The sequence below is a fragment of the Pyrgilauda ruficollis genome, unplaced genomic scaffold (assembly GCF_017590135.1).
Source record: "Pyrgilauda ruficollis isolate IOZ18807 unplaced genomic scaffold, ASM1759013v1 scaffold86, whole genome shotgun sequence".
Taxonomy (NCBI): Eukaryota; Metazoa; Chordata; class Aves; order Passeriformes; family Passeridae; genus Pyrgilauda; species Pyrgilauda ruficollis.
Window position 1 is genome coordinate 3,033,470 of NW_024530599.1, and position 27,502 is coordinate 3,060,971.

A 27,502-nucleotide genomic window follows, 5' to 3' on the forward strand; every position below is an offset into this window, starting at 1 on the left:
CATGCATTCCAGCGCTGAGAGATGGTGATAAGACACAAACAAATCCTATAAATAAACTTAAAATGCTCTCACAACTTTAATAACACTGGCCACGGCCTAAGCATTCCCAGAACAAGAGTTCTCAGGAGTACCTGTTGCTAGGGCCTATCAATATTTATTTCCTTGCCAACTACCTACACCGCTTGGCAGCCAGTGCAGCACAGCAGACGTCAAGAACTCGCGGCTCACTTTGTGACAACCGGGGAAGGCCGGTGGTCAGTACTACCGAAACATTCCCAGAGAGGCAGAGCACAGCCTCACAGAACCACACACCAGGCTCCTCAAAACCACAGGCAGGTCAGCAGGGGTGCATGCCCCCAGGCTCTGATCTCTGCCAGCACTGGGAGTGTCTGGGTCTGTGGAAGAGGAGAGGATTCCCAAATCACTTTCTGTAGGTCTGTGCATCCCAGCGTGTGCCACACCACACACCAACCTAAAAGCAAAGACTTCTTTGAAAGGAACATTGTTGAGCTACCTTAAAATCCAGCATGCTCAGTAGAGAGAAATGGTTTTAAAGCACCTTAAAGAGTAGCATGATAGGCCAGAGGAACAGAGCTGTTCCTTAAAACTATTTTCTTTACACATACACTCACAGATTAGGATTCCAGGGCACTTCACATACATACCTGTTCAAATTCACTGCTTGCCTTGCTCAGACTTCTCAATTGTAAGTCATCAGTGCAATCAGACACTAACCAAAAATATCACACATCTTCCATGATTTTATTTTTCTGCTTTAAAACTTAAAATTGTTTCCATTTTCACTTAATCAAATTGGACAATGACGTTCTAACAGAGGCTTCCCTGCACAAAACTATAAGGCTTTTTCATCTGAGAATAAAGTGATACCACAGGAAGACCGAGATATTTTTACACAAAACAGATGGATGAAACTCTTTTTTCATACTGCAGAACAGAAACTAATTTCTTCTACAACAGCCTATATACACTACGGCTATATTTATTGCTATACTTAGTGCCATAATTTATCATAATCTTTACAGCATTTACGGGAGACAATAAAAGACAAGCATTGTATTCGTAGAGTAAAAGAGGAAAAAGAAAAGCTATTTGTAGAAAAGAGCCAGGAGGATGACCAGTCTAACACTAAAAGTTTTCAAGAAGTGATTTTTGTTTAGAAAACCCCAGTAGATCCACTCAGCTGTGGAGAAACTGTAGCTGTCCTCATTGCAGACCTCAGCCTACTCAGCCAGAGCCTGTGCACAGAAATCCTGAGCTCAGACAGGGACTCTAGGGGCTGAGTTCCCCAGTTCCCAACATATTAAAAGCACAACTCCATTTTTAGACCAAACCAAGCCATGAAAAATGATGCAAAATAGAACAGAAATATAACACAGAAAAATATTTTGCATCTAGTGAGGCTATTTTCAATGAATATGACTGAAAATAGACACTTACAGGTGGCTTCTTCCATAGAAAATATAGAAGGACAGAGGAGCTGGGAAATTTTCTTTGCTGATGTAAATCTCCAGGCCTTTTAACATACCTTTGCACAATCACAGGGCATGCTTGGATTAGATATTAGGAAGAAATTCTTTTCTGTGAGGATGGTGAGGCCCTGGCACAGGGCGCCCTGAGAAGCTGTGGCTGCCCCAACCCTGGAAACGTTCAAGGCCAGGCTGGACAGAGTTTGAAGTAACCTGGCCTAGACAAGAGGATGACAACTTATTAACATCTTTTGGGTGCTATCTGCAGAGCGACCTAAATGTGTCACCTCTCTCTCCTGAACTGATTTCATAATTAAGCAGATGGGGAAAAAAAAAAAAACACCTGCAAAATGTAATATTCCTAGTTTAGAGGCTGCCAGCAACTCTTCCATGCCAAGCCAGCTATTTCCCCACAGGCTATGGATGGTAGGTTACTACCAGATGTTTATGAGAAACAACACAGAGTACCCAGGCTGTGCCACCCTTTGGCTGCCCTGTGTCCCACAGGCATGTTCTGTGCTGAGGACTCAGCCCAGTCCCTGCAACGAGCACTCAGAGTCCTGCCTGTGCCCCAGCCCAGCCCCTCCACAGCTGCTGCCCCTTCCCCATGCACCCCCCTCCCTGGAGCCCCAGCGCCTCCACCAGCTGGGCTGTGACACCTCCCTGCAGCCTGGGCTGAGGCTGTGTGTGCCCATGTGAGACTGTCCTGGGTGCAGATTGCACCTCCCCTGCAGCCCCTGGGCTGAGGCTGTGTGTGCCCATGTGAGACTGTCCTAGGCGCAGATTGCACCTCTCCTGCAGCCTGGGCTGAGGCTGTGTGTGCCCATGTGAGACTGTCCTAGGCGCAGATTGCACCTCTCCTGCAGCCTGGGCTGAGGCTGTGTGTGCCCATGTGAGACTGTCCTGGGTGCAGATTGCAGCTCTCCTGCAGCCTGGGCTGAGGCTGCGTGTGCCCATGTGAGACTGTCCTGAATGCAGCCTACAGGACCCACACTCCTCAGGTACCTGGAAACAGATGCTACAGTGTGAATTAAATCCCTATCAGAATGAACGGTACTGTTAACCAGATTGTTTGCAACAAAGGAAAGACATCCGCGCTGAGATTTGGGCATTGTCTCTGAGATGTTTTCCTGACAAGAAGCACTATCCTAACAAGGCAACAAGGCAGAGGCAGAAACCCAAACCAGTGACAGCTGTGTATCAAACAGGCCAGTCAGCCTTACTGTGAGGTGAGCGAACTTCAGCTAAAGAAAAACATCAAACTGTACTGCAAATTTTAAAATACTCAAAATAAAATGGGAGAATATAAATTCTTTTTGAAAGCACCAGCACAGTGAACCTTGCTGCCAGGATGCAGTGTGCCTTTCAGTTGCTGCCAAAGCAGGAGACCTTCCATTCCCCAACTGTGAGCTCCTACTCCTCACTGACACCCCGAGCCGATGCCAGCAGGTCCTGTCAGCCAAACTGGCAGGAAATGAGTCACTTTTGTTTGGCGAGATGAGATTTAAGAAGTTTTAGCTTTCTGAATTGGCTACCACATGCTCTGATATGTTCCAGGGGCAGGACAAGGGCGGTGGTGGGTCCATGCAGGGAGGTTTGTGGGAATGTGCAGCTGCCTGCCCAGGCCAGGAAGCTCAGCCTACTGTGAAACCTTCACCTAAATGTATTGCATTTACAGAGGTGTCTCACTGTAGGTCTTTTTCAAAGCAACTTTTTAACAGATTTTTAAAACCAATGATAGATGCATTACTTCTATCTCCATCCAAAATAGTTTTCCAGTTTCAACAGGTAGGAATCACATGGTGATCAGGACTTCATTAATTAAAGGGATTTAAATCTGAACACCTTCCAAAACCATGGCAGAAGAAGAACAATTGGAGAGGTTTTATTGCTGTTTGCAGCACTCCTGCATTAGTTACTGCAGGACCCTCCTTGTCCCATGTTCTGTAGCATTTAAGTGTGGTGCTTGTGGCAAAGAAAGGATTTCTCAACATGCCCAGGAGACAGAACAGCTCAGAGGGTAGGATTGACTCCTCACTGACTGCACATTGCACCACTCTGTAACTAAACAGAAAAAAAATCCCAAAGGATTTTGCTCTTTCCCAGCCTATGTCATTATACAGATTTTTTTTTTTTTCTCTCTAAATGCCAGTAATCCTCCTCAACAGCCACAGACAAGCAGGTGCCCAGGGTCCCCACTCCCAATGTGCCTGATGTGCCAGGCAGGGCCAGCTGTGCCTCCCAGGGGAATGCTGCTGCCTCCCCTCATTCTGACACCCAGACTGCCATCCCCCAGCCTCCCCAGAGCTGCAGTCACCAGCCCCTGTGCACGCTTGGCAGCCACATGTCAAACTCTGCCACACATTTTTCCTACAGCTCACGAGCCCGGGGCTGGGAACTGGCAGGTCCTTTATGCACTGCCTTAGATCCTGCCACTGCTGCTTGTGCTGGCAGTGCTGGAAGCGACAAGGGGTTTTCAGGTTCCAGTTGAACATCAAATGATGAGTTTGCCATCACATCTTTCTGGTTTGTGCATCTTCCTAGGGCTGTAAGAATTGATGTATCTTCCCTGTGAGTTACAGCTGCTAATGAGTTATCTCATTTTACACACACCCTGTGAAAAATGCATTTGCTGTGCTAGAACTATGATTTCTGGGCGTTCAGAACTGCATTTTACCTGTGACAGGATTTTTAATAATTGTTTTTATTTACATTATATCCTTTTACTTAAAAAGAGAGTTGGAACATGATGTCTGCTCCATGCTGAAGGCTCAAAAGCAATGCTTTCAAAGTAGGGTGTTTGCACTGACCAAGATATGCAGTCAGGGACTTGTAAAACTGTCCAACTCTCCAAGAGCTAAGATGGATCATAAATAATTGGAAATGTTTATTCTGTTGTCTCTTGTGCAATGCAAAATATCAAAGCTTAATTGTACTTTACTAACCCACTCGAGGAAGAGGGGGAAAAAAAAGAGATTATAGCTTGGAATTTAGCCAGGATAATTTAGGCTCCATGCAGATAGTGAACATAAATGTCTGGAAAATGAAAAGGCCAAGATATTTGTCCTTTCATTCCTACTTTACTATCATGCTGGTGTTTTGGAACTGCAGCCAACTCTTCAGTTATCACAGCTGGGAACTGCAATGTATCCCAGAACTTTGTGGCAACCTTAATTGCATCTTTATCCAGCTCCTTGGCATCAGCTCCCAAGCTGATTACCAGGACTCCCAAGCTGATAGTAAGGCCTTTTCTCTGGTCCTTGTCATTTTCCTCCCCTGTTGGTTCCTGGGACCCAGACAAGTTTAAAGGCATTTTCTTTGCAGGCCACATTAACTAGTTTGTCAGAGCTGGCTGATCTTTTAATTGCTTCTAAGTAAGAGAAGGTAGTGTTTGCTCTATGGCAATTTTGAAGGGCTCGAGGAAAATTGGTACCTAATTCACATCAAATTCAGGAGAAATGAGACTGTCTCTAATTTTTCACTTAGGGATGTCATCTGCCACAGCACTGACCTGGATCCTCACCTGGGGATGTCATCTGCCACAGCACCCACCGGATCCTCACCTGGGGCTGTCATCAGCACCCACGGGATCCTCCCCGGGGCTGTCCCGTGCCGCTGCCCCTTGTCCCCCGGCCCTGCACCGCCCGCTCCGCTCGCTCCGCTGGCACCGCCTTTCCCCGGCGAGCCCCGCCCGGCCCCGCTCCCGACCCGTGCCGCTGAGGGCTGGCCCGGGTCCCTTCCCGTCCCTGCCGGGTGTCCCTGCCTGTCCCTGCCTGTCCCTGGCTGTTCAGAGCCGCTGTCCCGCATCCGTGCCCCGCACTCGTTCAGATCAAGGCAAATCGACACTCCCTGCTTGCCTTGCTGGCTTACCTCCATGTTTTAAAGTTTTGCCAATAAGTCATTCCTCAAAGTTCTCCAAAATCAGCTATTTTTTTCCCAAACACACAGAACTGTGCTGCCTCTACCCTGCACAGGAGAGCCGGAGCGGCGCTGCATCCCGCAGAGGAGATGCTGCATCCCGCAGAGGAGATGCTGTGCCCAGCGGCACAGGAGGGGCAGAGCAGAGCTGGGATCGGGGATTCATCCCTAAAACCGGCCTCTCATCCCCGCTACCGAGTGTGCCCCAGCCTCACGATGTTCCGCAGTGCTGTTTTGCAGTGAGGTCCCTCGCCACAGTGCTTTTCATGGATCAGACGGAACCTGGGCTTTATTTTGCTTACATGGACTTAGTCTGGACTAAGAAGGGTTTGTGGTCTGAACAGCTCACATGCAGTTGTGCAATGAATCTGGGTGCTACAATCATATTAACATGTTTTTCAACCTCTGAAACAGACGTGACTTCTTTGCATTTGCTGTAGTTCATTGCTGCTATGATTTGACTTTATTCTTTTATTGATGCAGCACAAAATCTAATAAAAAACCATGATCAGTCTTTGCAGCCTGAACAATCATCAACAGGTCAGAGTGGCATGTAGGCTGGTTTCAGAAGAACATATCAAAAGTTTAAAATTATTTCACTAGAAGTTAACTTTAAATCCCTAATAATTTTTTATCTGCTGGACTGTCAGGCATTACAGTTCAATAGGGCAGATGGAAGGGTGGGATGCTGTGTTAATTTACAGAGGTTGAAAGGTAATTCAGACTCTATGAACAACTCCAGGAAGCCAGACCAGGCTCTAAATTTCTGTAGAACAACTTCATGCAGTGTTTAGGCTCTTATTTGGAGCCTAAAACACAGCAGGGAAAATAAGAATTTGAATGAAATGGATAAGCAAAAAATTTTAATTAAAATAAAAATTCTTATAGACGAAGAAATCTTCTTTTTCCCAATCTCATTTAGGAACATTATACCCTAATGAAGTTATAATTTATGGGTGTGTTTCATTATCACTAGTTTTCTGTATAACAATCAAATGCAAAATTTGCACAGACCTATGATTTATTTTTGTGCAATTGCTTCCTAAATGGGCAATTTGTATGGCACAATTAAAAAGATGTTTGATATTGGCACTCAGTGACACAATACTAAAGAAATTAGGGTAGTGTGATATATGGCATTAGCCATGATTACCTAAGAAAATGCTTTTTGCCAGACCCACCCAAAGCCATATAAAAAGCACACACCCTGCTCTGATTAAATTTGCAGCTATGTGCTTGGATTAGGGAGACAGAATGTATCATTTAAATCTGGGGATAACATCAGACTGCTCCCATCCCATAGAATGCTCCAACCAGAGCATGCAGTTTCTCTTTCCCACCCATTTTCCTTTGGGCATTTCCCATGAGATGACAGTGCATAATCCTAAAATGTTCATTTTCTTCCTATTTAAAAACAAACTACCATCAAGATCCCTAGTTTTGTGTGGGTTACCAGCCACGGAAAGACCCACATAAAATCTTAGGGGTGAACTCCTTCACACAACACACATTCAGTGAAGAATTTCTGAAGGCTTTCCAGGAAGGAATTACATTCCTCCTTTTTGACCATCTTATGTATCCTGTAGGAAAGCAAACCCAGGGAATCCTGGCATCTCCTCCTAGAGGAGGTCCAGCCCACACACAGGAGGCTTACGTGCTGGAGTAAAGACAAACCCAGGGAATCCTGGCATCTGCCTCTCACTAGAGGAGGTCCAGCCCACACACAGGAGGCTTACGTGCTGGAGTAAAGGGTGTCTGGAATAAGGATGTCTCAGCTTCAGAAGGGGCATGTGGGTATTTTCACAGCCTGACAAACACTCCACATTCAGCTGCCTGGCTGATGACTTGTGGGGCTGCTGCTGGAGGTTCCCAAGCTGGAGGGAAAGACAAGAAAAAGTTTCCTGCTCACCTGGGTTCCCAGGTTTCTGCTCACCTTTTCAGTTCCCAGCTCTGCCAAGGACCACAATAACATCACTGGAGCCTCAAAGCTTATGCCATTGTTTGGGACTGACACCTGGAAAACGGGATAATTTCCCCCAAATGGTGCTTGTTGCTTGATTTCATATTTTCTGGACCCACCTACCCTTGCTGAAGGTTCTCCAGAACTTTTCTGATGGGCTTCCTTTCCAAACTTTGGCCAAACCCCTGACTGTAGTCAGCACATGCAGGGATGCTGCCCACAGCAGCTCCAAACCACTCACATTCCACCTCACTCAAATGTGGTGAAAACAATCCTAGAGTGGGTCCTTTTAAACAACTTCACAAAGCACTGCATGACCAGAATTAATTGTTTTCAGCAATGAGCCTACTGCTGCTGAATCCCTCACTCATGCTTAACCAAAACTCTGCAGAACCCCCAAGTCACCAAAGTTATTTCAGACAGTCACTGTGCCAAGCAGTGGAGTCGCTTCCTATTAAAGCCAAGCTCCCTGCATATCTTAATTCCTGTCACTGGAATATTTCCCTAACATTTACAAGAGATCCCCTCACTTCTTTCTTCCCCTATCTCCCTTTTATCACCTCCCTCAACACTTTTCATGAATCAAAGCTGAATGACATTTCATTTCTAACTTTCTCCTGGTAAGATCCCAGAGTAATTGTTTTCTATTTTCTTCTCTGATCATCTTGAGTTAACATAGGAGATCAAGGAATCTAACTTCAGCTCTAACTATACTAGGAGGCATCAAGAAAGATATTTCTATGGAAACAAGTTGTTCAGAGAGAAGCCAAATGATTAATTAACAAGTTAGACCAATTGGGAGGAAAAATGCAGAACAAAATACAGTCAATACATTGAGACAGTTAAAAGAGGGGGATGTTAAAGGTGGTGGGGAATAACTGCCAGTTAGAAAGAAGAAAATTAATAAGCTCACTAGAAAAAGGATTTAAACTTGAAAATAATTAGATGAAATTAAGGGGGAAAAAAGATAGGTTAACAAAACCAAAAAATTCTGAGAAGGAACTCCATTGGTTGAAAAGTATTTTTCCAGGGGCAAAGACTGAAACTTTATCATCTATGATACAAGAGAGGTTAGACAAATTGCACATGCTTGTACTGCAGGGGGAAAGATGTATGAGCAGAAACACTGTGTCACTATTTTTCCTCTCTTGTGACAAGAGTAAGCTGAATAAAGCCTTTAATCTTTTTTAAAAAGAGGAAAATAATATTGTTAAATATAGACTATTGGATATGCTGAAATGCTGTTGAGGTGAAGTCAAAACTTAAACCCACCATATTACAGAAGTGGCATCTTGTTACCACTCTGGTCTTCCTGTCAGAAAGCAGCTGTGTGAGAACAGAAGTATAAGAAAATAAGCACATCCAGTGGCCCCTTGAAATTAACAATAGTTTTTTTTCCCTGAAAGTCAAGATGAAATGGTTTGGGTCCAAGTAATTCAAAAAGCTCTTGGATTACAGGAAGTCCATTCTCTTGCTTTGTCCCTCTGTAGTTAGACCTGATTTTCCAGGCTTCACCATCAAAATCTTAAAACATGATTAAAAATTTTCAAATGGTTTTCATGTTATTTTCTCCACCTCCCAATGAACTTTGCTTGGCTGCTTTCACTGGGACATTCCAGTGAAACCTGCAGCAGATAAAGCATTATCCTATTTCTAAGCTTACTTTCACAGAGCTGAACTCTAGAAAATGCTGCTATGTATCCTAACAGGACCAGGTCATCATTAATTCTAATTTTTATATCTTCCTTTCTAAACCCAGCCTTCACTTAAAAGGTCATAGGAACAAAAAAGGAATTACCCATACCCTACCCTCCCTTACCTCTTCTGGAAATCCCTGCAAAATAAAACCCAGGGAGAATTCCCCTTCTAATACCAGATAACAACTGAGATTCAAAGAGAAGCCCTTTTTAAAATGGAAATATAAAACATCCTGGTTATTCCTGTATCCCTGAGGAGTCGGTGCCTTTATATGGCTGTTTACCTGTTCCTATGATAATCACAACTACTCCATGCTGTTATGAAAGGAAATATTGTGGAATTGTTTCTCCTGGAAAACAACACTATGTTGCCTCAGCCAGCAGGTGTCAATTGATTTGATCTTTCCTTCTTTAAATTCCGATGCCCCAATTTCCATTAAAATTGTGTAATCTGTTTCTCATTAGAGCAGGTCAAATCTGAAGCTGAAATTTAGCTTTTGCCTTCTGTTGTTAAAAGTTAAGCATTATTTAGAGAGGAAAACACTGTGCTATCATGATGAATTCCAGGGATTTTCTCAAGAACTTTTAGGGTTAGACTAAACAAATTGAAGAATTCTTTCAGAACTATTGAAGTTCCTAAAATGGGGGTGAGAGAATGTGGCACAAAAACCATAACTTCTTGTTTCATAGATTCACGAAGACCATTTAATTTGAAAAAGCTCAGGAGAAATGTAGTGGGTGCATGGAGCTGGAAATCTATGTGCAGTGTTCATGTCTAGGATCAGAGCATGGAGGAGTTTAAGTAGTGCAGGGAACGGGGTACCCAGAGCAGAATCACAGCTCTGACCCCCTGCCAGCCACGAAAAACGAGCAGAGTAAGCACTTTGATTTTCTCAATCACTTAACTACTCCTATCTCAAGAGCCACTTAAAAGCAAAGGTGACATTGAAGGCAGAGCCACCAACACTTCTGAAGTCTCTACATAAAAGCTTTAACCTGCAGAGCCTTGGCCAGGGCTCTTGAGGAACAGAGCAGGATCTGTGCTCACAACCAGACCTTCCCGAGGAGGGAAAGCCCTTCATCGATAACACAGCCTTGGAGGCTTCTTTCAGTTCTTTCTTCCAAAATGTAGCCAATGCTTTGGATAAATATAACTGGGTTGAAAGCATACTGCAAAAAGAGTTCAAGTTAAAGTCAACATCTGACTGCCCAGGCTTAAAAAACCAGTTCTGCCTAGGTTGCAGGAAAAAAAATTGTTGCTTGTAATCTCTTACATTTCCTATTCACAATATTTTCTCTAAAAGGTTTGTCATCTCTGTTATTAAAATGCATTTCTAGAATCATAACAGAACTTGGGCTTGGTTTATTTATGCTCCAGCAAGAGCAGGCCCTTCACAGAGGAATGAATAAGCTGCTGAAATGGTCCTGAGGAAGCTTTTAAATTGCACCTGCTTGTATTTGGACCGGAGATATTTGGGAATAGATGACTCTTACCTCTGTGCACCATACAGAAACACTGTCAGTAATGCTTGTTTTTTTAATCAAAGTAACATCATTTCAGACATGACAAAATGTTTTTTCAAGCAAAGCAGTCCAGCTAGAATCTGCTAGTCTCCAGAGTAAATTTTTGAGACTAATGTTCCTTAGAAGGAAACTCTGGAGGGTTTTCATGTGAGGAACAAATCCAAAAGAGTGAGTCCCTGCATAACCAGCACGTGTCCCAGGCATCAGTGGACACAGTGTCCTGCCTTGGACAGTAGTGGTCATTGCCAAAGACATTACATGATGTGGGAGAGCCAGACAAACACATGGGAGCAGGCAGAACATCACAAAATGTATGAAGCTCCTCCACGTAACTGTATGGAAAAGAAAAGGATCTTTCAACTGCTCCCACAGAAGAAGGCACAGATTTTGATTCACAAAGCCTTATTCCACAGCCCTCTGCCCACTGCCTGCTTGTGGTGAGCTGGATGGGAGTTCCCCACAGCCCTCACTGATATTCAAGACGGATATTTTACATGGAGGGAGAGGCTAGGGACAGGAGCAGCTCATCTCTGTCTCAGCACTGAGACACAATCTACAGTCTGTGATGTCTTCTGGAGGGGTTCTGCAGGGCACACCTGGGGGACCTCATTCCTGCTCAGAGTGACTTTCAGTTCAGCAGCTCATAGAGAGAACAAACTCACCAAGACATTTTCAGCTGTTTAAACAAATAATCCCAGACTGCCCACTCCTATGTCTTACCAGGCATGAATGGGTGATCCATTCTAGAAACAACACTTGAGAAGTAAAACTCTTTGTGTAAAATAACCAACAGGAACCACTTGTGTGCTGCTGTGTCCCTCTGACACGTGAGCAGGTGTGAAGCTGTTCACAAACCCACACTGAGCTGTTCCCTTCTCCAGCCAGTGCAGTGCGAGCCAAGTGCCTCGGCACGAACAGGAGCCCTCCACTGGTGCAGCCCCACCATTTCACCAGGGTTTGAGTTTGGTTTGCAGGGAAACAGTGTCACAGAGGGAAATTCCTCCAGAGACTGCGGTGTGCACCATCCCTGGCTGAGGAGGTGATGTGACACAGAGAGTGACAAACAGATCGGCCCTTCCCTCGGGAGATCAGACACTGCTGTGACACTGCTGTGGACCAAGACTGAGTGAAATGGGATCTGTATCCAAACCTGCATCCTCTTTCAGTCACGGCTCTTGAAAAACAGTGGTTTCTTGCCTGACCAGAAAAGCAGAACACTACCTTATGCTTACGTTTCCTCCTATCTTCATTATACCTCAGCTGTTGAGCAAAGTGGTTGGACAGAGGATTCTTCAAAGGCCCAGTGGACGCTCATTCCAGCAACAAATCAAAGCATCTGGACAGGTCCATTTTTTGCCTATCAGCCAAAGCCAGTACCTCCTAATTTTAGCAGACATTTTGCACATGAAAACACAGTTTCTGTTTCTAGCAATATGTGTTAACAGCTCAGGAAGCAGCAACAGGCAAGTGCCATCTCAGAGCAAAGGCCGTCCTGAGTTTATCTGTGGCTGCAGTCAGATCTGGAACTCCCCTGAGAACAGGTTTGCTTGAGTGTTTTCAAGAACTCCTTGCTTTTGAGCTGAATAGGTGCCAGAGAAATAAAGACATCTGATTGTCAGAGCTTGGGTGCTGAGTTATTACCAGTGGTGTGGCACTGCCATCAGTGTGAGCAATGGGAGGCAAAGGAACACGGAGGGTTTTATCATCAAAGAGAAATGTATGGCGACTCACATATATAAGAAGAACTAGAATGTATAAACTTCAGAAATTTTGGCAATTTATTGGTGAAAGTGAGTTATAGAATAGTAAAACCTGAAAGGTAATTAGATTTTTGATAGAATGATGATCAAAAAGATTTAACAAATACTGGCTTGAATGCTCCAGAGTTTGGTCATGTCCTTGCTTCATTACTTGTAAAGCCGTAATTTTGTCCAGATGAATCATTGGGGACCAAAACATCTTACCTACAGTTTTACTCTTTGTTATGAGCAACTAATACCACAGTGACCTTGTCCAGTTTGCACCCCCCCATAAGCTGAAGCTATTTTCAAAGGTATTTGTCAAGCGTTAACCAATCTGTTTCCAGGAATGTGACAATAACAGAGAAAGAAAAACTAATGGTGGTCAGTTTGAGCCAAATAAACTGTTCTGGATTATGGACTGATTTTATGATAGACTTGATCTTTTCCTGGCTCGAATTTATCATCAGCAAATAATTCCTTGAAATCTTTGAGACCCTCACAGAAAACACCTCTCTTCTATTTCTGTGGGTTTTTTATATGTGCTCATTTCTATGACAGACACTTAAGCTTTTAATTTGAATCACTAATGTTAGGCCAGTGGTAAACTTCTGAAAATGCAATTGTTGTTTGGGAGAAATAACAGCCAAAAGATTTTGATAAATAGCCTCAACAGTTTCCATCAATATATGTAGCATTTTCATCTGAAAAGCAGCACAGCTCATATCTGGACCTCAGAGAAACTGAGACTCATTTTGGCTTTTCACTTTGGCACTTTAAATGAGAAGAAGATGTCAAAGAGAGCAAGAATAAAGCAACCAATGAGGAGGGAAAAAATAAAGAAACTGCAGATCAGTATCTGTATGGCAAAGTGTAAAATTGCAGTAGCAACTTTCAAATCCATTTTCTGAATGTACCAGACATGCTGTCTAGTCAGGGAGCTACAGAGGAGCTCCCCTTGCAGCCCTTCCATGGACTGTGACAAGAGCCAAGGAACAGGTCAATATTCTGAGTGCTTTAAAAATAATTTCCTTTGCAGCAGCTCTAAAAAGTGGAAATACCTTGGAAAAATCACAGTGTTGCTTTAAGCATGTATCTCATTTTTACAATAGGCCTGGAATTGATGTCAAATCAATTTAAAGGCAACATAAAAGCAGATTCATATGCTATAGTAGGCTCAGGCTCCTTAATAGACTACAGTGTATCTCAGCAATGCCTGGGAGCTTGTTTTATTCTCTGCATGGTAATTGTTTACTGAAAGATGAGAATAAAGTTGACATATAAAACCAGCTTTTAAAATATTTTAGGAGTATATTAGAGCTCTGGAGATAAATATTTAACATAATAAATAGAAAATGTCCAGCTCTCTTGTCTATCACAGGAATTTATTTCCCCTCTTTCCAGCACCCACCTTTACTGACCTAAAATGCTCTGTCTAATAATATTGAGAAGAAAATATGAAATACTTCAGTCATGGGTGGATGGAAAATTCACTCCCCCTTCCTAAAATTTAGCTCTTTAAATATACAGATGGACACCAAGCAGGGGCACTATCAAGAGAGCCTAACCAGGTCAGAATGGGATGGGGATGCTGGCACAGTTTTCCCCTCCTCCAGGTCCCAGAAGGCATTTCTGCTTCCACACCCAACTGTGCCAGCTGCTGGGAACCAGGGCATGGCCAAACCCAAGGTGGGGCAGCACCTCCTGCCCCAGCCATGGATGTGCTGGAGGCCAGAGCACCGGGACAGACTGCAGGCACCGAGCAGCACTGCGCTCCCTGCTCGGGACCCCCAGCAGGCTCTGTGTGCTGGGATGATAAATATGATGATATGTGTGCTGTGGGTGCAGCGTGTCTCTCCTCAGAGCCTGGTTTGTGTACATAACTCGAGCTGACCTCCTCCTCCTCCACCGAGGCACTCCTCCGAGCCAGAGATCTGTCGGGCGTCACCAGGCTGCTTATTTGACGCACTATTTTTAAATAACTCACAAATATTTAAACAACATTTCTGTCAGCATTACATGTTTAGAAGACATCCAGGAATGTCAAGAGTACCCGAGCTGGCTGGCCCACTTTGAGCAGAGCCCTGCAGCAGTGCCGAGTTGTGGAGTGGCCTGCAGCTCACACCAGCTCATGCACAGCCCCTGGCAAGCGGCACGGAGCTTTCAGCACCCCTGTGAGAGGGCTCTCGTGAGACGGGCTGGGACTGCACAGTGTGACTGCCTGAGACACCCAGCCTTGGTTCTGGTTTACTTGTGATTTCATTTTGGGGGATAACAAAGAGCTGAAAGGCACTGCTGAAGACCAATTTTTGGTCCTTTCACCTCTGTGATGTCTCTCAGCCTCTCGGAGATCCTCTCCTGGAGGAGCTGGAGCACCCATTCTGGCTAACACAGCTTTGCTGGTTCTGAGAAAGTCTCCAGACTAACTGAGGATCACAGCCTAACTTCACTTCAGATTTCAGCAGCACTCAGTCCTTGCCTAAGACCAGAGCAAAGCTTGGTGCCAGTCTACCTGCGATGGGCGGCTGCATCCATTCTCACGTGTGTCCAGGCACTACACAACCCTTTATTGAGCCAAACAACTTTCCTTGGATGTCTTGGCTGTGTAGGTTGCTAGGGGACATGGAGGTGACAGATGACCACAGCATTGTCTTGAGAGAGGGCTGGAAGGAGTATGAAGCACATTGCAAATCTTCACCTTCTCCAAGCAGTGGTGGCTAAAGGTGGCTAAGTCAGACTGGCAGCAAACAGACATGCATTTCCTTTGCTTGCCAAGCATCACTTGGGAGGAATGTCATAGGCTGGAGCAGAGTTAGGTTTGGAAGGAATAAGGTATATATTAGCTACGTGGGCAAGGTAACAAGTCAAGTATGCATTCCCTGTGTAAAAGGCTTCAGAAGGACCAAGAAACAAGCACATTTTTCTGTCAATATTGGGATGCCAGCACACGTAAACACCCGTGAGTTTTGCCTTGCAGAAAAGCAATTTCTCACTTTCTGTAAAACATCTTGACCTAGTATTTTGCATACTACAAGCCCATCTCAGTAAGATCTAAGATCTCTTTTGCAGAGAAGACACCATCCCTATGTCTGTCACTGGCAGAGAAGTGAAAGGACTCCGAACACCCTTCCCAACACATTGCCAATACATACAAAGTAGGAGCCCAGATCTCAGCCAGGCCAGAGGCTGGATGTGCCCTTTTCTGTAGGTGTAAACCCTCCAAAAATGAATGGGTGGGTGTGTGCTGCAGTGTTGCTAAGTTTAGGGACATTTACCTTTGCCCACAAAGCACTGCCACATATTTCTGTGACAGGAGGCTTTGCCTTGTCTCCCCACATTTAAGAATAACTATTGTTGTCAGGTTCCAGCTGGACACAGGAATGCTGTGCAGTTTCTGCTGTGGCATTCAGATAGTCCTTACCTCTGATAATAGAGAGTGAGGGAGTGCCTGGGCTGACAGGACCTGATGGGTTGGTTTACATCAATATCACTCACTCAACTGCACTATAACTTTTTGCAGTTCTTCTAAAGGAGGCAGTATAGAAAAAAATATTCATACACAGCATCTTTGCTCCTCTCCACAGATGTCCCACTTCATCTTTAAGAAATAAAAACAGCAAAAGGGAAAGAAAACAAAAAGGAAAGGACACTGCTCTCTTGCAACATCAAGCCAGCGTAAGCAATGACAGCACCCACATGAAATATTTTACCATTAATGGCTCCAATAGAAATCCTTCTGGATGATCTATGGAAGCTCTGCAATCAGAAATAGTCTAAGCTTTGCTCAGCCCCATTTCAAAACCACGGTTCTCTGATGAGAAGGGAGTTGCCCTCACATGTACCATCAAATTTAGAAATCCATTTAAGTCCTTTTGATGTTATTTGAATGATCACTTCTGAAAGGTTATAAAACAAAGTGCAGCTAAGCCATATTTGTTTTTTCTGCAAGGTTTGGAAAGTGTAAATACTTAAATCATCAACAAAGTGCATATCATTCATATTCACCATACCTTTTAAAAGCATACTTAGCATACCGCTGAGAAAGATTACTCTGCTGACAAAAATCAAGTGTCTGGATTAATTTAGAGGAGTGCATTTCACAATCCATCATTCCAGAATAAGAGAACAAGGAACTGCTCAGTTAAATTAAATTGTGAGTTACTCTGGAACAAATTAAAGGAAATTAATCTCTGCACTGTGCCTAGTCCAGACATGTAATTCGGGGCTGATGCTATTAAAAACCAAACGGTCTAGCTGGGCTTCATAAAGACTGAATAATTTTACAACTAATATTTGTTTGCACTCTTGCACAACATGAGAAGCATCAGGATTTGTGGTTTGTAAGATGAGCTGGCAGTTTCAGGCCAGTGCTCCTCAAGGACTTTTTGAAGAATAGGTGTGAGAAAGCAGCCTGGGAATGGTGGGGCAGAAGCAAAGAGGTCAGCAGAGAGAGAGGATGCTCCTTGCTCCCACCATGGCATGTTTGAACAGCAGGGACACTTTGGTGGCCAGCAGGGCTGGATTTGGTCCATGTGGGTCAGCTCAAGGGCTCTGTGTCACACCCTGCCCAGCCCCAGCTGCTTCAGTGGGGCCCATCTGGGCTGCAAGGGGTTTGATCTCTGAGAAAAGGATTTTATTTGATAACCCCAGAGCCCACATGTGGACACAGTCCAGCTCAGCAGAACAGATGATCTCCTGAGGAGACTAAAAACAGCAGAGTGAATGAAGAAACTTAATAGAAGAGTGTAATAAGAGGTAACAATCAGTTTTAGCTTTGCATGTGTTACCCAAAGCCCACTTCTCTAAGTGTACTTTTACTCTTTTCCTTTTCCCGTTTTTTCTTCCACCCCCGATCTTTAAATAACAATTTACTATCAACTGCCTCCTTCATTTTCACTTAAAATTTTCAGTTTCAGTTTCTTTTTTTTTCTCTTTCCCCCAGCCCCCATCTTTAAATAACCATTTACTATTAACTGCCTCCTTAATTTTCACTTTAAATTTTCAGTTTCTTTTCTCCCTGGCTTTGTATAGATCTATTTAATCTGAACTTTTCATAGCAGAAGAAAGAGTAGTTTGAAAAACAATTTTCCAGTGGGATGAAAACCCCTTTATAACCAGTTGCCCTTAAAAAGTAAATCAGAATATTATCCTCATATACCTGACAGCATTCCAGGGAAAACATGAGCATATTTAATTTACATTAATTGCCCTAACTAGGTCGTTTAGGCAGTGGTGGCTGTGGCCAGTGGAGGATCCAGCTGAGCACTGAGAACCTGAGCTGTTTAGTGACCTGGAAGGTTTAATGGCAGAGCAGGACTTCACTCAGTGTGAAGCATTTCAGAAATCTCAGGGCACAGAGCTCCATTTTTCCAGGTGGGGCAGACACTGGAGGGAGCGTGAAGCTGTGTCTTTGGGCTGGAGCTGCAAGGAAACCTGCAGGAGAGGCAGCAGTGCTGCTCAGGCTTCTCAGCTGCAGCCTGAGGTTGTGTAACTCCTGAGAAATGCACGCCTGCAGGCTGCTGTGCTAGGCCAGGCTCTGAGCTGAGCTGAGCTGAGCTGAGCTGAGCTGAGCTGAGCTGAGCTGAGCTGAGCTGAGCTGAGCTGAGGAGCCAGCTGTGAGTCAGCTCTCAGCCTCACAGCCATGCAGGGGCAGCCACAAGCTGTGACCTGGAGCTGGTTCTGGTGCTGCCACCAGCAAGCAGACTAAGTGGATTTCATCCCTGGCAGCAGCAGCTCATTCCTCTCTTGTGTCCAGCCTGATGTGGTTATCCCTAGTTTGTAAATCCACACACTGATCAGCTTGGGAGAAATCAAATTCTGATTTCCAATGTGCTGTCCTTCTCCATAGCAAAAGAGGCATTTTGGTGCCCCACGTTCTACCTGCACACTCCAGAAAGACCACAGTACAAGGGAAGGTGTTCCTCTGAAGAGCTCTGCTGTCCCCAGCATTACTGGGAAGGAATCTTCACCTTCTTCTCAAAACAGTGAGTAGCACATTGCAAATCTTCACCTTCTCCAAGCAGTAGTGGCTAAAGGTGGCTAAGTCAGACTGGCAGCAAACAGACATGCATTTCCTTTGCTTGCCAAGCATCACTTGGGAGGAATGTCATAGGCTGGAGCAGAGTTAGGTTTGGAAGGAATAAGGTATATATTAGCTACGTGGGCAAGGTAACAAGTCAAGTATGCATTCCCTGTGTAAAAGGCTTCAGAAGGACCAAGAAACAAGCACATTTTTCTGTCAATATTGGGATGCCAGCACACGTAAACACCCGTGAGTTTTGCCTTGCAGAAAAGCAATTTCTCACTTTCTGTAAAACATCTTGACCTAGTATTTTGCATACTACAAGCCCATCTCAGTAAGATCTAAGATCTCTTTTGCAGAGAAGACACCATCCCTATGTCTGTCACTGGCAGAGAAGTGAAAGGACTCCAAACACCCTTCCCAACACATTGCCAATACATACAAAGTGGGAGCCCAGATCTCAGCCAGGCCAGAGGCTGGATGTGCCCTTTTCTGTGGGTCTAAACCTACAGAAGGGAAAGTGAGAGAGGAGATATGCACAAGGTCATACAGCAGGGGAATGAATGGGCAAATTCAAATAAAAAAGCCTTTCAGGACCTCACCCTTCAGGCTAGCCACACACTGTCTCTTCTGAAATCAGGAAAAATGAGCATGGGAGAGAATTTCCATCATCTTAGTGTGATTAATTCCACTCTGCTGTAACCACTGAAATACCAACCATTTGTTTTTATACATTTGGCAAAACACCTTTCCCTTTTATTGCCTTGGCCAAATCAGCCCAATTTTTCAGGCTGATTGGGCATTTGGCAGTAATGCACCTAAATGGCTCTGCTGCTGCAGGATGGCCCAGCCTTGGCATGGGGAGATTGATAGCACTGAGCCCCAGGTAAGGCTGCTCCATTTTCCTGCAGACTGATTAGTACTGTCTATTCCAGCCATTTAAGTGTTTTTTCAAAGAACACATTTGAAGAGCTGAAATGGATACACACTGTCAGCTCCTGGCAGTTTAAGTGCAAACAGCTGCCCTGAAAGCTCTGTGCAGCACCACAAAGAGATGAGCCTCTATGAAAGCTAGTCAATCAAAGAAGATAAATCTTTGTGTCAGTTCCAATTATTGAGATACTCCAGTTAACTCAGGGAATCACAGACATTAGACTGGCTTTAAATGCCCACGTGGTTGAGACTATACCATTGCTCCTGGGAGGCAATTTCACTGTCTGACAGATCAAGAGGCTTTTCTCAGCTAGTTAATTCCAATTAAGTTTTTCCTCTCAATTTCATCCTACTATCCATTATCCTCAGTCAGCTACCCTTCACAATTCCTCTCCTGCCGTGCTGCTCGTGCCAAGACTTCTGGAAATAGTGACATTATTGCAAGTACCTGGTGATGACACCCATGAGACCTCCCAGTGCCTCCCAGGCCTCGGAGAAAAGATGGTTTCTGTCTTAAAGAGCTTTTTTTCAGCTTCTATAGCCTTTAAATAAAGATCTACACTCTAATTTAGGTATGTCAGTAACCTCCCTCCTTGTGCTTTGCCTCTTGCCCTCTGATAAACTTTGTTTCTCCGGGCTCCCCTGACTTCAGGTAGCAATCAAAGTGTAAAGGAGATGTGTTTAGATGGTGTAACACTAGGAAAGAGCTGCTGCTACAGAATTACCTGCTGATACTTTTCTAGAAGTCCACAAGCACTGGTGTCCTGGAAGGTGTCATGAGAATAAATAACAAAACACAGAAGATTACACTGCTGCCTCATGAACTTTATATAAAGCAAAATTCCAGGGGATTCCAGTAAATAATTCCTTTCCTTCCTCCTCCAAAAAGTAATGGGATTGGCTGTGCCCTTCAAAGTGGATGGGATTCATCAGTGGCTTGTCTCTGATATCAAAGGAGGCTGGTGACACAGCACAGCTCCCCTTCCCTCAGCCACACTGCTGTCTCTCTCACACACTCAGGAAGACAAATGGAATTAAACAATCTGTAAACATATTCTTCCAGCTCAGGAAGGTCAAGGGGTTTGCAAGTTTATTTCAAGAAACAAGAGGAATTTAGCCCTTTATTGAACACAGCAGCCAGCACCAAAGGATGGGAGCTCCTCTGAGAAGCAGCTCCCTACCCCAGGGCAGGGCTGCCAGGGTAAAGTGTGTGCATGGCCAGGTCAGGGCTGGAGCTCCAGCCCAGATTTACACCAGTGTAAAGGAAAGCACTCCCCAGCCCAGTATTTACATTATTCAGGCCAAGGAAAAAATGTAGTGGCAGCTGTGAACAGCCCTGATAGGAGGACCTTCATGCAGGGGTTTAGTTTGTTGTTGCAGCTGACTCTCTGTATTTCCTTTATCTTTTTCTTTCTCCCCCCCCTCCTTTCAGAGATGATTGACCTTAAATGCAAAAGGATAACGTGGGTCAGGAGGAGTGTTTATTATGTATGAGTTATTTTCTTTCATGTTAGCAAAATCCTTTTGTAGAAGTTGGCAGAAGTCCCTGTTACAGCTAAATTTTGGACCCATGGGTGATCTGGAATTTAAGATTATTTATGTCTCAGTATAAAAAAAGCAGTGGAAAGGAAGCAAATTCAAAGAAAATAATCAGAGCACAGCTGAGGTCTGTAGCTTTACTTGTTTAAAGCATTCAAGTCTGTCACTGCCCTCATCTTCACTGAGGCTGGGTGACTGTTTCAGTGGTTTCAGGCTTGTGTGTAGAAGCTGGAGCATGTGCAGAAATTACACACCACTATGCAGTGTTGTTACATAAAGCAAGGAGCATGAAGCACTTTACAGATTCCAAGAACTGACTGGCACAGCAGAGCTGGGTACAGATGTGCTGACATTACTGCAACTCCTGGTGCACTTTAACCTCTCTGCACTGCAGGTAGGGAGGAAGAGCAGGTGGGGAGCAGATGCTGCTGCTGCTGCCCCCCAGTCCCTGTCCCCAGGCCATGGCTCCCACTGGGCTGGGGTGACAGGCAGCCACACTCTGCAGCCCTCACCCACTCTGCTCCGTGGGTCCTCAACAAATCTCCCCTGGCTCCAGGGAGCTGTTTGCACTGTGAAAACTGCTGAGTGTGACCCAGAGCTGAAGTTCAGCCTGGTCTGCCAGTGTGTCCAGGCTGGGGTCATTGCAGGGAAGATCATTCCTGAAGGGTGGGGCTGTAAAGAACATTTTTAGGAAAGGGTTATTTTTGTGTGTTCATTCCCAGAATGGTCCCAGGGTAAATCCATACTGGCTGTTTTTCTAAGTCTCATTTACTCTTAATCAACATTCACAGAAAACTGAGGCAAAAGTTCTTAAAATATTCAGAAAGCAGCTTTGCTCCCTGGCCATGCTATTTCACAGCAATCTTCCAGCAAAGGTAAAGAGAAAACCACAGTTGCTCCTTAAGAGCAAAACTCCCAAACCTTGTACCATCAGAGTCAGGGGCCAGCCCCAGTGACAGGATAAGCTCTGCCCACACTTGTCCTCTGCTCATTTTTGCAGCAGAGCTCTCTGCAAACAGACACCATTCCTCCATCCCACAGCCCACCCCTCCTGTGCACAGAGCAAGGAGGAAAGCAGCACCCCACAGCCCCCCCAAACTGTGCCCCAGCAGCCAGGGGTGAGCAGAATTGTCTCAGCTTTGGAGAACATTTGAATGCACAGCAGATTTCACTCTGAGGTGTCCTCCCCCTCCAGCACAGCAGACATTCAATATGTGCATATTTAATGCTCTGCCAGCTCTGCAGCCATGGGCTGGATCAGCAAGGGGAACTCGCCTGGGTAATTCAGGTGTCTGTGGGATGTCAGAGCCTGCAGGTACAGCTAGGGTGACATTTTCAGAAGTATCCACCTTTCTTAGGCTCTTCAAGCTCCATTGAAACTTGCTTGAGGTGAATTTAAATGGAACATAGGCCCCCAGATCTCTTTTGTATTTTAGGTTAGCTTCTATCCTTAAATTTTGCAATAAATAACAAACAGACACTGCTTGAAAAGTTGGGAGCAGAGTAGGAGTTTGGATAGCAAGATCATGGGCATAAATGAGCAAAATTCCTTTGAATATTGAAAGTATATTTAATGTGGTGCTCAAGGTGACACAGCAAATCAATGGGCAAAACTGAAGCAAAGCCCTGAGGGCATATTACTTACAATCAGATGCAGGAGTAATCGAGTAATTGCACAGACTCAGAAGCAGCATTACATCAACCTAACATATGGCTAGAAAGGAGCTTGGGGAGCTTCAGTGATTTGCTGAAGGGGAGAGAGAGTCAAGAGCAGGGCTGGCATTAGATTTGAGCAGCTAATATCACACAGGTAACCTGGCACAGCGTAGTTTGCTGCTATTTATACTCCATAATAATTCTGATTTTAGTGCCACAGTTTTCAGTATATCCACTGCTGGAAACACGAGGAGTCCTCCACTTGAAGGACACGTCTTGCTGATGGGTGGCACTGTGTTGGGAGACCCTGAGGTGAAAGACACCCAGTGACTTGGCTCTGGCACCTGGCATGACACTGCTGGGTAGGTGTGTCCCAGAGAGAACCTGGCCCTGGGCTGCTGAGCTTCCCCACGGGCTGCTGGCCCAGCAGCATCTTTACCAGCCCAACCTGGCAACCACTTGCCTCTCGTTTCAGCTGTCAAAATTCTATTTATGCTAGTGCAGTATTTCCTGTTTCCTAATTTGGATGGTTCCCTCAGTAATTTTTCCACTAAAATGCTTAAGCATTTTTTGAAAACATCTAAACAGGAAGAGACCTGACCTCTCCTCCCTGAACATCGTGTGCTCCTGGCAGCAGCAGATCACTCCTGTGCCAGCTGCTGTGGTGACTCCAGGACAGGCTGAGGCTGGATCCCACACCTTGGGATGCAGTGGGCTGTGCTTGTGTGCACTCAGGGCTGGCCTTGAAAGGCTCAGCAGTCCTGGGATCCCAGGCAAAGCCCTTCCATTCACACCCTGCTGGTCTCCCCAGTCCACAGTCCACTTGGCTGCCTGTGCAGCGGGTCCCAGGTTCTGGTCAGCCGGTCATCCCCCAAAAAGAACAATGCCCATTGACTAAAGGGTTTAATGTTGAGCCAGACACTTCAGGCAGACACTGGGCAGCTCCTCCCCTGTGCACCTTCAGTGGGTCAGGATGGCTTGAGGGGCTTTCCCACTTGGGGCATCCATCATCACTGCCCCTCACTTGGGAAAATGCAGCCCCTGGGGCAGAGCCATCCCAACCCCCACCTTCAACTGCTTCTAGTAAAGGCCCCAGGGAGGAATTTCTCTTTCCCTGAGCTGGACAAGCTCTACACCCCAGGATTTGGGTCTGTGCTTGCACTCCCTTCCATTGGGGTGCTGGAGGAAGCAGGTGCATCCAGCCCAGCCCAGCCCCAGCAGGACCCAGGGACACTTTTGGGGTGCTGGGATGGGGGCCCGAGGGCACTGCCCACTGCCAGGCTCCAGCTCCTCTCCCTGGGAGGGCAGCAGACATCACACCCCAGGGGTTTGGGCAGACAGACTCCCTGCAGATGACTGATGTTGAGTGGGGCAGCTCTGCAGCAGAGAGCAGAAGCAATGGGGAGGCACTTTCCTTGCTGCTGGCAGTGCACAGTTCCCTGGCACTGGCACATCCCAGCTCTGGGGCACTGCACTCAGCCATGGGGAACAGGAGTCTGTGCTGCATTCCTAACCAACATGGGACTGGGATAAATGGGAAAAAGTCGGTTCTGCCTTCAAGAGGTGGAGAAGATAATGCACTTCCTTTCCAGGAGTATCCACATAGCCCCAGGGAAGGAGAGAAGCAGTGCCAAAGCCTCTGTCAAGGCCTCAGACTGTGGGACAGTGAGGGAGCCACCCTGCAGCCCCTCGGCTCCAGAGCCCCACTTCCCCAGGGCTGGGCTAGCAGCCACGCTGCCCTGGGCTCTGCTTGCAGAGCTTCAATGGCCAGGCTCCAGATCCAGCCCCTTGCTGGCACAAATCAAAAGCTGACACACCTGAGGCTGAGAGGACAGAAAAAGAGTGAAAAACCCCAACAAGTGAAAGGAAACTTGGGGCCCTGCATGTGTCCGTGCCCACAGATTGCTCCTGCAGAGCTCTTGGGCAGCTGCCTGCCTGCATGCCCTTATCTGCACCCTCCTCCAGAAGCCCTCAGTGTCTGGAAATCACATTCAGTACATGCAGTGGGACATATTTAACATACTGGTGTGGGGCCTTGCAGCAGTTTGGTCATGCTGCAGAATTAATCTGAGATTGGTGATAACTGCAGAAAATTAGATTTATGTTAATTTTTTTACTGTTGGAGGATTTTCTCAAAAAGTTGCTGTTCCAAGTCCCAGCTCTATCCTCCAGCAGTGAATCTGTAATGACACCCTCCTGTGCCACAGGACGGAGCACTCTGGGTGTCTCTGGGGCTTGGGCAGGTGGCCCCACCTGGCACTGCCTGCTTGGAGCAGGAGCCAGGCTGTGGCTGTGTTTTTATGGAATGCTGTGAGGCTACACCACTTCCCCAGAGCTGGAACTGGGCTCCAGCCCCCCAGCACAGCAAACCCTTCTTCTGCCAGCTCTGCTCAAGCACCTTCTGCTGAGGCATGGGAATGACTGTGCTCAGCTCTCGTTCTCTGTGGAAAGAGCAGCACATGGAGCATTTCAGGAGACTCCTGATGCTGAGGCACAGCCACTAACTGTGGCTAAGAAAGATTTGTAGATAGTCTGGACTGGTGCCAAGGAAGGGGGCAAAGGCAATCCCAGACAAAGGAAAGCAATCCTGTGTTATTGGTCAGGAAGATTCATGTGGAGAACATTAATAGCAGCCAGAGGCTCGCAGCACTAGCCCATCCATCTTGTCTGTGGCAGGGACCACACTCTGCTGGGTGCCTGGGCAGCACAGGGGCTGACAGCCAGGGCACCAGCTGCTATTTACATTTCTCCAGGTTCAGGGGTACAGGCAGTGGCTCCTCTCTGCACACAGGGGCACAGCCCTGCTCCTCTCACTCACTGCCCAGCTGTGTCCACCCAGCCTCCCTGTGCACAAGGAACAGCAGGGGCAGCTGCTCTCCAGGCTGGACCAGCACAATATCCCTGCTCAGGCTGGGCAGAGCCTAATCTCAGGATCAGAGAGCACAAGGAAAGCATCCAGCTGTACATCCCTGGCTGTGTTGTTTGTTTAGTCTTAGATTGGGAAAGCTGTGCTTGATTTTGGTGGCAAATGAAAGCCACAGAGTGATGTCATCATTAATTCAACAGCTACACTTCACCCAAGAGCTGCTTGGGTGCAGTGGGTGGAGTGGCCTCACCAGTCTGGGTCTGTTCATAAACCACTTCAAACAGGAGGCTTTAATTGCTGTCATTGCTTTAGTTACTCAGCAAATGCTTCTCACTCTTTTATACTCCTAGTCTTTTAATAATATACCAAGGTTTTTTACAGAGCTGTACCAAGTTCAGAAGATGACTTGCCTGTCCCATCACCAGCCTGCCCAAAGCTGACCACATATGTATTCTACCTGTGCTCAGCACAATGCTCAGTGGAAAAACACCCACAATTAATGCTCCCTGTGCTACCGAGCCAATTAAAGATCCAGCTTGGATGGGAGAGGAAGTGCAGGGTCCAGCATGGTTTCCTGTGTGCTATAAATAGCCACTGGGATGCTTTAGGCAGAGGTCAGCCCCAGGCAGCTGCACAGTGCTGGCCTCCTTTGCCCTGTGGTGGAGTGGCAAAACTTGTCCCCCCTTAGAGCAAGAGCTTTGGGCACAGAGTGAGCTCCTGCTGCATCACCTGATGTCAATCAGAGTTTGACATTTGCTGCAGTGGGAGCAGGACCACTGATACCTGCCAGGGCAGGGGTCCCACCAGGGTCACCCCCAGGGGCTGGCACCATGTGAACCTCTCCAGTCATCTGTTGGTCTCTCAGACTTTGCTGAGTGGCACATGAAAGCTAGAAATGATTCAAAAAATGCTCTAGAAGACAAGAACAGACAAAAAGATGCTATTTGTGTGCTTTGGTCCAGCAAAGGGACTTTAGGGAGCAGTTCTGCCCTGCCCAGGGTGAGTTGGTTGGGGGTCCCCAGCACAAGTGGCACTCCTGGTCCCTGCAAACCCAAGCACACTGTGACATCTAGTGGCAAGTTACCCCAGAGCCCAGGGAAAGCTGTGTCTGACAGGCCTTTCCCAGAGCTCCCTGACAGCCAGCTTTGCTTTGTCACACACTCTTGAGGTGCCTCTGTACACCTAAACCTGTATTTCTGTGTGACAGGGAGTGCTGCATGTGTGTGAGTAGGTGTGAGAGTGTGACAGCTCCTTGCTCAGGCTGAGGTGTGCAGGTGACAGGGACCATGTCTGGTGTGCAGCTTGGGCCATTTGTGACATGGCTTTCAGCCTGTGTCCCCCAGCAGTGACCAGTGCTGGTGTATGACCAGCTCAGGGGCCTTGCCAACACTTCCCAGAAGCCAGGGGCACACAGACCAGAGATGTGGAGCAGCAGATAGGGCACCCTGTGCCCTTCCTGCACATTCACCTCCACCTCCTGCCTGTCCTTTGGCAAGGTTTATTTAATATTTCACCCTTTTTTGCAGACTCCGTTCGATTTCATGCACCACCATCAGTGATGTATTCCATATTAGCTGAATAATGGTAGAGAAATTAAATCCATAGGCTTTTCCTAACTTGTAGAAAGGCCCCATCGTGCACGTCTGGGCAGCATGAGTCAGGGATGTCATCTGATTACTGGGCTGCTTTGTGAAAGAAGGGACAAACAGATACCAAATATGGGGAGCACAACTGAGAAAAAAGGTCACATTTCAAGAAGATCCTCATTTCTGTGTGAGAGTTCAGAACTGGGCAGCAAAGTGGGAAGCTGCTATGCAGCACATGAGCACCAGCCTCTTTACACAAGCCTCCACCCCAGACCTGACCCCCTCAAACTCCCTGCTCCTGGAGGACCATGGAAACAGCAGCAAAGTCTGCAGCGTCAGAGCCCAGGGAAGCTGAAACCAGGGTGGGCAGCACCAGCCCTGCTTCAGGTGTCTGAGCAGGCTGAGACCTACAGTGGTGCCAGGCTCCAGTGCCAGAGGATGTCAGGCACCAGCAAAACCTCCTGAGCCACCAGCAGGGCCTCTCCTTTGTATCTGCCTTTCATAAAGCTTTTTTTAATGCACAAAATGGATTCTATATGATTTATTCACCAGAGAAGCCAAGTTCCCTTCCCACA

At 46.2% G+C, this 27,502-nt stretch overlaps 1 protein-coding gene across 7 annotated transcripts in view; it reads right to left on the bottom strand.

Moving 5' to 3' along the window:
- Positions 1-27,502, bottom strand: part of LOC121364583 (rho GTPase-activating protein 7-like) — a 49,851-nt gene that overhangs the window by 15,605 nt on the left and 6,744 nt on the right. Inside the window, exon 1 of one of the 7 annotated variants that reach the window (XM_041487968.1) lies at positions 5,011-5,121. The exons of the other annotated variants lie outside the window; for them this stretch is intronic. Coding sequence (XP_041343902.1) covers positions 5,011-5,023 — 13 coding nt within the window. The 5' untranslated portion in view covers positions 5,024-5,121. Of the gene's footprint in view, positions 1-5,010; positions 5,122-27,502 lie in introns of those variants that run through there. 7 annotated transcript variants of the gene reach the window in all.